Source organism: Typopeltis vanoorti, unplaced genomic scaffold, assembly GCF_054136105.1.
Source record: "Typopeltis vanoorti isolate ZY-2024b unplaced genomic scaffold, IOZ_Tvanoo_1.0 HiC_scaffold_24, whole genome shotgun sequence".
NCBI classification, from domain to species: Eukaryota; Metazoa; Arthropoda; class Arachnida; order Uropygi; family Thelyphonidae; genus Typopeltis; species Typopeltis vanoorti.
Genome location: NW_028328064.1, coordinates 3,526,686 through 3,540,614, shown reverse-complemented (window position 1 = coordinate 3,540,614; position 13,929 = coordinate 3,526,686). Strand labels below are relative to the sequence as shown.

The 13,929-nt window shown below is 36.6% G+C and overlaps 1 protein-coding gene across 2 annotated transcripts in view; it reads left to right on the top strand.

Annotated features, from left to right (window-relative positions):
• SCAP (SREBP cleavage activating protein) overlaps positions 1-13,929 on the top strand; it is a 408,865-nt gene that overhangs the window by 91,139 nt on the left and 303,797 nt on the right. For both annotated transcript variants that reach the window (XM_090415224.1, XM_090415223.1), the window contains exon 7: positions 7,792-7,868. In XM_090415224.1, coding sequence (XP_090271350.1) covers positions 7,792-7,868 — 77 coding nt within the window. The remainder of the gene's footprint in view (positions 1-7,791; positions 7,869-13,929) is intronic.

Genomic DNA, 13,929 nt, shown 5'->3' with positions numbered 1-13,929 from the left:
ACAGATTATTGGAATCCTGTATCAGTTATGGAATGAAAATTAACATAAGAAAAACAAAGGTAATGAAAATAGCAAGGAAAGAGGCAAATATGGATATCGGAATAAATGGGAAAAAATTGAATCAAGTAAAGACATTTAAATATCTAGGAAGTGTGATTAGCAGGGATGGAAGATGTAAAAGTGACATAAAAGCAAGAATAGTGATGGGAAGAGATGCCTTTAATAGAAAATGGGATTTATTCAGAAGTAAAATGGACAGAAACCTAAAGAAAGACTAATAAAATGTTATGTGTGGAGTGATGCCCTCTGTGCAGCTGAAACTTAGACATTGAAGAAAGATGAAATTAAGATTTTGGGAAGCTTTGAGATGTTGATTTGGAGAAGGATGGAAAAAATCAAATGGACAGATAAAATAACTAATGAAGAGGTCTTAAAAAGAGTAGAAGAAGAAAGAAACTGGATTGGACATATTCTGAGAGGAAATGGAATCATCAGAGATGCCATCGAAGGAAAAATAGACCCATAGGAAGAGTAAGGAAAACAATGCTAAATGACATGCTGAATGGAGACAGATACACAACCTTGAAAGAGAAAGCTCAGAACAGAAGAGAGTGGAAAGAAAGTTTTTTCTACTAAGAGAAGAACCTGCTCAATTGGAGAATACTTGAGAAGAAGGATCACATACAATTTCAGTTAAGTACAATCTCTTAAGGGCTCAAATTGTTGGCCTTCAGCATTTACACATTCCTGTAGTCTAGTTTCTACACTCAAGCACACTTTGGTACAGAGTTCTTTATTGTCAATTTCTTGGCATTCTTCTCTTATGAATCGAATCATGTAATCAGCATTTTCATGGTTTTCTTGAAAATACTTTATCTTTCATAACACCCCAAAAGAAGAAGTCCATTGGGGTGAGGTCTGGTGATTGTGGCCATTCAACTAGCCCTTGTTGATTTATCCACCTATGGGATAATTCTTGGTCAAGAAAATCACTCATGGTTAAAGCATAGTGAGGAGGAGCCCCATCTTGCTGAAAAAAGTTCTCATTATCTTGCTGCAGTCATAATTGTAGTGTCCTTCAGTTAAAATACAGGGGTAAAAGATTCACAATTGTATACCTACTTTTGCATCCACCTATAGTATTGTCCTTACCTGATTTATACAGCTCACAACACAAATTAGCTTTGTGTAATTAAATGCATGAAAATTTTACATACCGCACATTCTTTGTAATTCTGTTATTTAAAAAATACAATTATCTTGCAAAGACCGGATCTTCTGAAGAGTGCATCATGAAAAGTGTGGCTCCACATTGAGTGCTGCTTGGTTTCTTGTTTTCGTGAATTTTATTATTTGTCTTCCTTGTTAAATTATTGTTCATGGATAATTTATATAAACTTGCCCTACAGAACAAGATTGCCTGAAAACAGCATTGTTAACCTATCCACTGCTATAAATTAAAGATGCCAAGAGATTATAAATCTTTTATCCAAGTGTAAGCAAACAAAGTTTGCACCTGAAGTTATTTCAGGACTGGGCAACTCGTATATAGAAGCTAATGACTTCACATCATTTGACTTAGTATCCCATAATGCAAAGCACATATCCTTATGAACATGTATATAATGATATGCATTATGGGAAGGATCACTACCCAGACCAGTTTCAACCTTTATTGAGGTCTCATCAGTGGGAGCCAGACTCAGAAGTGATACCAAGGTGAAGTAATGCAGAAGTCATATTTCCATATTAGAGTAGCCAAAAGGTGTCACACCTTATTATTAAAATACTCTGGATTAGAGATAAATGTTGGAAGTTTTTCCACTTGGTTATACTATAAATTAAAGATGCCAAGAAATTATATTCTTGGTTTAATCCTTTATCCAAGTGTAAGCAAACAAAGTTTGTGCCTGAAGTAATTTTCAGGACTTGGCAACTCATATATAGAAGGCTAATGACTTCACATCACTTGCATTAATATTCCATAATGCACATATCCTTACGGACATGTATAATGCTATGCATTATATGAAGAGTCACTACCCAGACCGGTTTCAACCTTTATTGAGGTCTCATCAGTGGGAGCCAGACCCAAAAATGATACCAAGGTGAAGTAATGCAGGTTATATTTCCATATACGAGTAGCCAAAAGGTGAAAATCATCTAACATTGGTCTCTAATGCAGAGTATTTTAATAATAAGGTGTGACATTAATTTCTTTGGCATCTTTAATTTATGGAGTAATCAAGTAACTTCCATATATCCACTACTATCCTCAAAGCAGATGCCATCAGTGCACTTAGACACAGCCAAAACTTTGTCTTCGTGCCCAGACACATACCAATCAATGATTTCATGATCCAGATTGACCATGGAATCTACAACTTTCCCACCAGTGAGGCCAACAATATTAGACTTTATGTAGCTGACGTGCTATCACAGGCAAACCTCCTTCAACCAAACTGCTCAACAGAGAATATAAAACCTTTCTATATCTCAGAAATGACAAAAAAAAAATAATAATCCTGAAAGTGGACATGTGATGCGACCAACAAACTAAAACCTTACAATTTATAGATTCCCCCCCCCCCCCCATATATTATTTATGGACTTCCAAAAATCCATAAAGAGGATGTATCTAACCAAAAAAGTTTGTGCGATTTTTGGTAGAGTCCACTGTATTGACTTGTTTTATTGTGTAGTGGTTTGCAGAGTGCATTTTTTCGTGTTTGTCATAAGGCATAGATACATATCAGTCCATCAGTGTGCTCTAATTTGGTGTGTACTCTTTTTCTGTGACTTTGAACCCTTTTAAAATGTCAGTTAAAGCTGGTGTAATTTGGGCTTTTTTGCATTATTCATTATCATTATTACGGGCTACCAGGGAGTCCTTAGACTCATCGAGGGAGGCCCTAAACATCATGTTCACACAACTGTTCAACATTCTCACAGTATCTATCATACCTTGCCTTGAACTCGCTCACTGTCATAGCACCCACAACAGACTCTGGCAGCTTATTCCACTCATTTACCACTCTAAAAGTAAAGAACCCAGCTCTAACACCCCTGCTAACCATGCTCTTGTCCAGCTTCCATGGGTGTCCCCTAGTTCTCCCACCACCAGTCCTGATCTCAAAAATATCCTCTGAATTAATCCTATAGAATCCTTTTAGCAATTTGAATGTCTCAATCATATCTCCCCTTTTCTGCCTATCAACTAGTTTCTGCAACCCACAAATCTTCAACCTGTTCTCATATGGTTCATTCCATAGACCTGCTATCATCTTAGTCACTCGCCTCTGGATCCTCTCCACCTCCTCCCCATCAAGAAGGAACCGAGGTGACCAAATCTGGGCACAGTAGTCGAGATGAGGTCTTATCAGGGCTCGGTACAGAGGTACAATAACTTGCTTGTCTCTGCTCGTCAAGGTATTTTTCAACAACCAAGTGAGTTGATGAGCTGATTTAGCTACTTTTGTAATGTGCCCCTAAATTTCATCTCCCTATCCACCAACACTCCCAAGTCCCTGGCCTCATCAATCTCTTGGAGTACAGTTCCATCAATGTGGTATACTGCTGCTAATCTTTTCACTCCGAAATGCATAACCTTACATTTTGTCACATTAAATTGACATCCATTCTCCTTAGTCCAGAACTCCAATCTATCTAAGTCATCTTGCAAGACTTTGACATCTTCTGCATTCACTATCGCCCTACCCAACTTTGCATCATCAGCGAACAAATGAACTGTCCCTCTTAGATCCTTCCCTATATCGTTAATGAACAGATTAAACAGCAGTGGTCCAAGAACAGAACCCTGTGGCACACCACTAGTCACAGGCTGTCTTTTGGACTCTACTCCTGAATAAACTACTCTTTGATATCTCTCCATCAACCACCCAGCTATCCATCTCACCAACCCTATATCCATTCCCATATGTTGTAGTTTACGGATTAGAATTCCATGTGGTATCCTGTCAAACGCCTTTGCCAGGTCCAGCAGTATCACTGTAAACCCATTTCCCTTATCCAGTTCAGCCGTCACCTTGTTATAAAACTTGAGCAAGTTACTGAGGCATGATCTACCCTTCACAAAGCCATGCTGTCCTCTGTACAGTATCTCATTTTCATCAATCCATTCCTGTATTTTTCCCTTGACTACTTTCTCCAAGACCTTGACAATGATTCCTAATATGCTGATCGGTCGGTAATTTGCAACCATAGTCTTGGATCCTCCTTTATGCAGTGAAACTATTTTCCCCTCTTTCCGCGCCTTCAGGACCAAGCCAGACCCGAGACTCAGATTAAACAACATGGTCAAAGGCACTGATAATTCCTTAGTCGCTTCATGCAAGACCCGTGCCAGTATACCATCCAGTCCCACAGATGTATTCACATTAAGGTTCTGTAATAGACTATTCACCTCCACTTCATTCATCACAATTCCCGTATAAACTAATGGTTCCTTCATTTTGTCAATGTCACCACCTGGATGATATACTTTTGCAAAGTGCGCACTCGGTAACTCCACTATATCGACTGGTTCAGTGAACTCTTTACCATCGTCATTCCTTAAAATCATTTTGCCATGTACAGTTTTTTTCTTGCTTACAGCATATTGAAAGAACTGTTTGGGATTCTCTTTTGCTTGCATAGCTAGTTTCCTTTCATAATCGTCTTTTGCTGTTTTTACCACACTCGCTACCCTTCTGGCCTGCACTTTATACCGTTCGTGTGCCTGCAGGTCACCCCTTTCTTTAAATTCCCTCCATAGTTGTTTCTTTTTTTGCAGCTCAAGCTTAATGGTGTTATTCATCCATTTAACCCCTACTTGTTTCACTATTCGGACCTTAGGTATACAATCAGCCATAACCTCCTGTAAATGCTCTTTGACCACTTCCCATGCTCTATCGACGTCCAGCCCTTGCAGTTGTACATGCCATGGCACTGATCCAAGCAATCTCCTAAGCTTGTCATACTTGCCAGCACGGTAATTCCACATATACCCTGTCTTAATCACAAATTGCACACCTTTAGCCACCTCCCAGGTCAAGACCTTATGATCACTCTCACCAATAGGTGGCGACATGGTCATATTCATTAGTCAAATTTTGAGATGCAATTACCAGGTCAAGCACTCTCACACCCCTAGTATTTTCAATTACATGCTGTTTCAGATAGTTATCCCTTAATAATTGAATAAAATCCATTTCCTTCCTCACATGTGTCCTCTCCTCCTTCCAATCAATGTTACTATAGTTGAAATCCCCCATAATAATTACCCTCCTTCCACTCATTTCAACAATTTGTTTATGCATACCATCTCCACCATCTATTCCATCACCTGGTCTATAGCTGCACCCAACTGTATATTTTATTCTGCCAGTATCAATCTCACACCAAATAGCCTCAAATGAGCTCCTTTCACTATCCTGCAATACTTCAATTCTCCTTGGCTGCAGTTCATCAGCTATCATCAATAACACCTCTCCCCCAATTTTATTCTCTCTGTCCCTCCTAAACATACTATAACCTACACATTCTATCCCACTAACTATATCATCTTCCGTCAGCCATGTTTCACTAATGCCAATAACCTGTGGCCAGGAAGAGCCAATCAAGGCCAAAAATTCTTCCTTCTTGTTCCTAATACTCCTGGCATTAGTATACATGAATTGCAGTGATCCCTTTGTCCCACCCCTATGATATTCCATGATTTTTCCAGTTGGATCAACTGGAAAAATCATGGAAACTGAGCAAATGGGTCTGACATTAAGTATCAGATTACAATAAACTTCAAGGGCTATCAATTTTTTCTTCACTTCTCTCACATCATAAAAACGAGCCTTTTTGGATTACTCACATGTGCTCGCTTGTGATAAAACATGGATCTTGTACTCTAACAGGAAGTGAACGTATCATTGGTTGTCACCAAACGATCCAGTACCAGTTCAGAAACAGCAGGACTAGTTAATTGGAAGAAAGTGCTATTTTTACAGGACAATGCAAAACTTATCTGTTGGAAGATTTATGCTTTAGGATGGGAGATACTCCCTCATCTTCCATATTCTCCTGACGTTTCTCCAAGCAATTATCACTTTTTTTTTTTCTTTTTGCACTACACAGTCACATGCAAAATAAACAGTTCTGCAATAAACAGAGATTGAAGCAGAGGTGGCTAGGTTTATTACTTCTAAAGACAAAACGTTTAATAAAAGCGGAATTTACAAACTTGTAATCTCATTGGAAAAGAGTTGTAGGTTGCGAAGGTGCTTATTTTAATGAATAAAACATTTTATAAAAATTTCTGCAGTTTAATTTTTATTACAAAAAACCGCATGAACTTTTTTTTGGTTAGCTGATACCTCTTCACCCAATTAGATTGTATCCACTAACCCACCTACAAACTAGCCAAACATTTGACCAAAGTGCTTTCTCAAACTACTGGCAATACCTCATCACATATAAAAAAAACTCAGTCCATTTTAAGTCCAGTATACAAGACCTCACATTCCTCAACACTGATCTAATGGTCATATTCCAAGCAGAATTTCCTCTCAATATCTCAGCCCTGTTTCAGTTCACTATGAACTCAGGTTATTTTGTTTGGCAAGGAAAATTCTATAAACAAATAGAGAGTACAGCCATGTGCTCCCCTCTTTCTTCCCACCTGCCACCCCCTGGCTAACTTTTTCATGGAGACATTTGAAAATAATGCCCTAAATCCCCCCCCCCCTTAAATCTGCTATTTGGCTTCACTATGTAGATGATGTGTTTGCAATTTGGCTGCATGGCCAGGACACCTTAAACACTTTCCTATCCCATTTGAACAACCGACATCCAAGGATCCAATTCACAACAGAAATAGAAAGTAATAACAGTCTACCCTTCATAGACACCCTAGTTACAAGACAACCAAATGGATCTCTGACCCTCATGGTTTACAGAAAACTCACATGCACTGTAAATACATCCATCACACGTCACATCAGCCCCCTTCCAACGATTTGGAACTATAAAAACCTTAGTCCACTGGGCAAAATTAATTTGTTCAGAAAACAGTACTCAACACAGAACTCACCCACATAAAAAATATCTTTTTGGCCAATGGCTACACACCTCCCACCAGATAAAAATAATTTTAACTCCACATACCCTCCACTCTTATCAAATGTAGATTACAGTAAATCCATCACCATCCTTTGTATTTGTGGCATATCAGAAAAGTTGGCCAAGAACTTAAATAAAGTACAGTCTTGTGACCACTTATAAACCACACAGAAAGCTAGCAACCCTTATTTGCTCTCCCAAAGACCATCTACATTTAGATTGTAGTTATCTTTGGATTTACCTTGAGTGTACCCTGTACCCTGCAGTGCCACTGTTCATACTATGGTCAAACAGATATGACAGCCATCATCCATATACCATATATATCCTCAAAAACTTGCACTTATTCTCAAATTGTGCTATCTACTTGTTAACTAAACTGCCATTATGTATATCGTTTTGCTCATTAATATCTTGTATTTTACCCATGTGCTAAATATATATAAATCCTTTTTTTTTTTTTTTTTTTGCAGTTTTTGTGTTATCAGTGTCCTTTGACTACTTACAAAATAGTGTAGGTCACTAAAGATGGTACATTTCTTCTTAGGGGAATATTTGCGTTAGTAAAATAAAGGCTTTCCACTTAACAAATTTTAATGGTGCTTAGAATAAAATTTTATCTGTTTATGGTACATATTATAGTGCATTTTTCATGTATACATGATTTTGATTTCTTTCCAGATTTTATCATGATTCAGAGTTTTTGAAAACAATTTTTCGGATAAGAGATACCATCCCAGATGTTTCCAGCCTTGGGGGTGAGTTATAATTGTGTTGCAATCATCTCTTGCTATAGAAAGTATTATTACAGCAATCCCTCGATTAATGCGTCCCTGATTAGTGCATTTTCGATTAGTGCATCATTTTTTTTATTTGCTACCCAAATTTGATTAGTGCGCCTATATACATCTTAAAAATAAATGTTACAAATTTTAAAAATTTTCTATCTATACATTTTTTATGGCTAACTATTTTAAAAAATCACTCACCAGGATGAAATAATTTAGTTACCAATTTAAAACATTTACAAAGTTATTTTTTAATGGCATACTACACTACTTCCATGCACACTATGTATACTATGTTCCAAATTGACTGCCAAAATTTGTGTCTTCTGCTAATTACACAGCATTTTCTTGATTATATCTTGTGCCTTCTTTGCAATTATTTTTCTTATTTTCAAGTATTTTCCCAATCTTTCATTATGAGTAAAAGAATTAGTGAGCAAAAAAGTGGAAGTGTGAAAATGATTCGAAAAGTAATCTCATTGGAAGAAAAACTTGAAATAATAAAGAAAATTGAACAAGGCGAGTCCAGAGCAAAGATAGGACAAGAACACAAAAATGGGTGAATCGACTATAAGAGCAATTTTAAGCAAAGCTGCTGAATACAAAGAGAAAAGTAAGGCTGCTTTAAGTTCATCATGCATGCACTCGAAATCAAAGTATTATAATGATTGAATTAGAGAGGCTTCTTTCTACCCGGATCGAAGATTGTAACCAAAAACGGAACCCGCTAAACACTGACCTTATTAAATCAAAAACGTTGTCTCTTGAAAGAAAGCACTATAAATGATGGAAAAGAAGAATTCCACATTAGTGCTGGATGGGTTGAGAAATAGCTTACATGATGTTCTAATCATAGGTGAAGCTGCAAGTGCAGATAAGGAGGTGACTGCCAATTATCCAGAGATTTTGAAGAAAATTGTATAAGAAGTGGGCTATTCTGATCAACAAATATTTAATGTTGATGAAACCAGCCTTTTTGGAAGCGAATGCCTTCCAAGACTTTTCTGGTCAAATCAAAAAAATCTCAGCTTGATTATAAAGTCGAATGAAATTACTGCTAGCAATATGCAAGCCATTTGGAAGCACATTCTTCTACGTTGTGCAAATGATTTTAGAGGCTTTTCAAATCAATCTAAGTTAATTAAATCTCATTCTGAGAAATTGAGTGATTCTAACTTGCTAAATTTAGATGCACAGCAGTAAGATCCTGAAGAATATGAAGAAAATTTAATCACTGACAAGCCCAAAGAGATTTCTCAGAAACAATTGAAAATATTTTTCATGCAACCGAAATTTTTAAGTAGCAATGCTTAGAGACTGACCCTGGTGAAGAGAGAAGCAGTAAAATTTTCAGAAGAGGCAATAGGGCCATCAGTTGTATGGAAAAAAGAAACAGAATGAGCGCCAAACTACGTTAGCTCAAATCTTTGTTAAGAAGCAGAATAATTAATTTATATTCTGAATATGTTTTATTGTCTTTCAGCTTCTTGGTTTTCTTTTAACTAGGTCCCGAGACATACCCTAATTCTTTTATAAAAATAAATCAAGAGTCAAAAAAGAAATTTGAGGAACGAATTATACTTTTTCTCATAGGTTATTATATTCGATTACTGCGTTTTCGATTATTGTGCCTGTTTTAAAGAACGCATTAGGCACATTAATCGAGGGATTGCTGTATAATGAATGTATTCATTACAAACCACCAGGATCTTCCAGTCAGATCCTTGTAGCATCGATGTTCTAATGCAAATTCAAAATGGTAAATCTTCTACGAAAACAAATTGTACCTCTGATTACAGTGAGAGTTTACAATCTTTAAAAAAAAATAAAATAAAATAAAAAATAACAGCTAACACCTTTTATTCCTGCTGTATAAGGAGTTAGCAAGGCCGTTTTTGGATACTGAACGGGCAGTTCAATCTCCACTGGTAGCCAATCAGAAATAGCTGGCAAGGCTATCACTAATTTAATCACCACATAGTGAAGAGATGGCTAACAAGTGACACTATCTCATGGTCCTTAACAATATTTTTAATGTCTGAAAATAGTGTGGATTCAATGGTCGATTTTCTTCCGTTTATGAGACGAAAAACCTGAGTTTCCAGGAGAGAAAACCCGCTTGCCTGTGCCAGAGATCGACTAACTCAGGAACTGGTTGAAAAAAAGGCTTAGAAAATGTTCATCTTGTCTGCGACTAGATTTGAACCCACGTCTTCTTTCGTGCAGTTAAGCACCATGGAGTGCAAATGCCACATCCACTGAGCTACACAGGCTCTTCATTCTTTGTGGTGTATTTAAATAAAAGTTGTTTTTCTTTTTCTAGAGAATAATTTTAAGTGATTGTGTGATTGACTACCAATTTGGTTGACATTTAACTAAAGTTCCTTAACACGTTCACTGCCATGTTCCTCGGGCATAGTTTGTTACCATATGCCAAGCAATTTCACTTCTTCAAGGTCAGTACAAGTAATCTCGTTGTCGGCGGTTATCGACATACGAGTATATTTGTAGTTGGCTCATGTGGCTCATATACCAACTACGAGTATACTCATAGTTGGCAGCGAACGTGTTAAGCATAACTGCTGATATACTTCTTTTTAAGTGGAAGAATTCCTCATAATCACCTGATGTCCATAACAAATATTTATAATTTGAATAAGCTGAAAATGTAGGCAAATGATAATGGCTGTCAATTCAGTGTTAGTGTAAAGTGTAAAGAAGTGTAAAGTTATGCACTTTGGCATGATGAGATTTCCAGTGGCACATTATGTTGGTGGGGGTTATGCTACAAGAAACTGTGGCTAGGGATTTTGGTGGATAGGAATTTGAAGTTCAAAGATCACATAGCAAAATTTGTAAACACAACTCAGTATAATTGCAATGGTAAAACAAATATTGCATGTAGGATAAGGAAGTCAATTTTGCTTCTTTACAAGGATCTGATATGCCTGCACCTAGGCTACTGTACAATTTGGTCTCCTAGATTGGGTTTGAGGGGGGGGTATAAAGAAGTTGACGACTGTGGATCAGACCACAGACTTGTGAGAATTGCAATAAATATATAAAGTTCAAAAAGATAGCTAACAGATTTAGAACATTCAAGTGGAATACAAATAAACTAAATAACAGTAACAGCAAAACTTTATTTCAGAATAATATAGCACACTATATTGAAAAGAAACAAGATCCCAACAAATGGATCAACTGCAGCAGAAAATGTATTGGAAAAACAAAGAATAAATTAAAAAAACATGGATGACTGAAGAGATACTAGAACTAATGGATAAAAGAAGAACCGAAAAATAACCCTAATGGAAATGAAGAATATAAAATATTAGATAGACAAATAAATAATAAATGTAAAAAAGAAAAACATATAGATCAAAAATAATAATTGCTTAGAAGTAGAGAAATTAGATGAAGAAGATAAAATTGTACAGTTGTATTCAGAAATAAAATTTCTTAATAACCAAGAGAAAATAACATGCCAACAGTTAAAAGATAAGAATAAGAATGTTGTTATAAATCCAGAAGACAAGATACAAAGATGGAAAGAATACTAACAAAACTGTATAATGACCACAGGCCTGGCAAATCTATGATCAATGTTCATTCAAAAAATTCAGGTATACTTAAAGAAGAAATAGTAAGTGCAATAAAAGAACTACCTAATTGCAAAATGACTGGATGCGATGGGATGGAAAATGGAACAGATTTTTTAATAGAAATAATACAGAATATATAATGATACAGGCATACTACTAGAAGACTTCATAAAATCTGTTTGCATTACGATACCAAAAAATAATAATGCAGCAGAATGTATAGATTTTAGAACAGTTCCCCTACTTCAAAAATACAGGATGTTTCAAAACAGTATACAATTTTGCAGGAGAACAGAGAATAACTCGAAAGATACAAAAGCTGAGTAATTGTCATAATGTAATGAAACATCAATTTTTGGTCAAGATACCAATTGACAACACCAGATGGCATGATACGTCATACCATTTGAAAATGATGACTTTCGATGGTGCAGAGCGAGCACGTGTGTTTTGGTTTTTGAGAAAACAGAGTCTGCAACACAAGTTCAGAGGAATTTCTGCACACAGCACAGCAAAGAACCCCATAGTAGACGCACAATCTACACGTGATACAAGAATTTTGTGGAAACAGGCTGTTCTGTGTGTCATCTAAAGTCAATGGGAAGGCCATGTGCTACTGATGCTGTTGTGGAAGAAGTTTGGTAAAGTTTCCTGAGAAGCCTTGGGAAGTCCACCAGATGGGCATCTCATCAAGTTGGAATTCCACATGCGACTGGTGTGGCCTGTTTTATGATAGCATCTACATTTAAGGCCCTACAAATTTACTTTTGTACAACATTTGAAGATAGATGATAAGAAGATATGCCAGGGTTTCTGTACGAAAATGATTATTAGGATAGAACAAAATGAGGACTTTTTTGATACGATCATTTTCAGTGGCGAGTGCACTTTTCACATAAGTGGGCAAGTAAACACAGCTGCAGAATTTGGGGAAGTGAAAATCCACACTCCATTGTAGAACATGTTTGTGGTACCGTAAAAGCTAACGTTTTTTGCACCATAAGCAAGAAATGTGAATGGGGCTGTTTTTTTTTCTTCTAGAGTCCACTGTTGCTGGTGGTCTTTATCTTGATATGCTACAAGGGTTCCTGATACCACAATTAGATGATGATGACCGCACTGGACGCTTACATTTCCATCAAGACAGAGCACCTTCTCATTATCTGATAGACATAAGGGCATACCTCGACACCCATTTTCCAGGCAGATTGGTAGAGGGGTGCCTGTAGCATGGCCACTGCATTCCCCCAACCTCACACTATTAGATTTTTTTCTTGTGGGGCTTTGTGAAAGATCAGGTGTTTGTACCACTACTACCAGCCAATTTGGATGAGCTGTGTTCTAGGATTACTGCCACTATTGCTGAAGTTACGCCAGATATGCTCTACTGTGTGTGTGTGGCAGGAAATTGATTACAGATGGGACACATGCAGAATTATTACAGGTAGTCATATCGAACTTTAACTGTCTGTGTTGAAACTTCAAGTGTTATGCTACGTTTGTACCTTAATAAAAATTGTTCATCTATTGATATTTACCTTCTGTTGTCATTCAAAGTTGTGTACTCCCTTTTGAAACACCCTGTACAATTGAAAATAATAAAAAGCAGAATGTTTTCTAGAATTAAATGCCGTATAAGTAAACAACAAAAAGGATTAATGCCAGGAAAAAGTTACATTTAATGCCATTTATAAATTGAAAACTACTATTAAAAGATCAATAGAATTAAATAAAACCATATATCTTTGCTTTATAGACTTTCAAAATGTATTTGACACAGTAAGCCATGAGAAGTGAATAGAAATATTAAAAGACATTCAAATTGATACGATAGATCTTAGAATAATAATAATAGAATTATACTGAAATCAGAAGACACAAATTGTAAACAACATTAATAATGAAACAATAGATATCAAAAGAGGAGTGAGGCAAGTTGGGGTGATGATGTAAACAAATGGATGGGTAGCAAGAGCTATTATGAGATCAAAAGAATAGCAAAGGATCGGATGCTCTGGTGTACCATGATTGCTAACCTCCAAATTGGAGAAGCTACTTGAGAAGAAGAATGAAGCTGCAGAAAGGGCGCAAAAAAGATGTACAAAGATTATATCGGGATAATGGAATGTATATTGTGGGGCCAGATTGAAAGTATGTGGACTGCAGACTCTGGTTAACAGGAGAAAGAGTGATATGATTAAAGTCTATCCACTTCTGAATGTGTTATAGGATGTCATCCGATTAATTTTTGTGTTATATAGACAGTGGGGAGAGAATATGGGGACATCCATGAAAGATAAGTTTGTTTGCAGTTAAGAAAGGGATAAGAGCTAGATTTTTCTCTCACCATTCTCACAAAATGGTGAGAGAATGGTGAGTGGAATGGTTTTTCTGTTGAGGTGATGAGTGCATCTAAAGTGAATGAG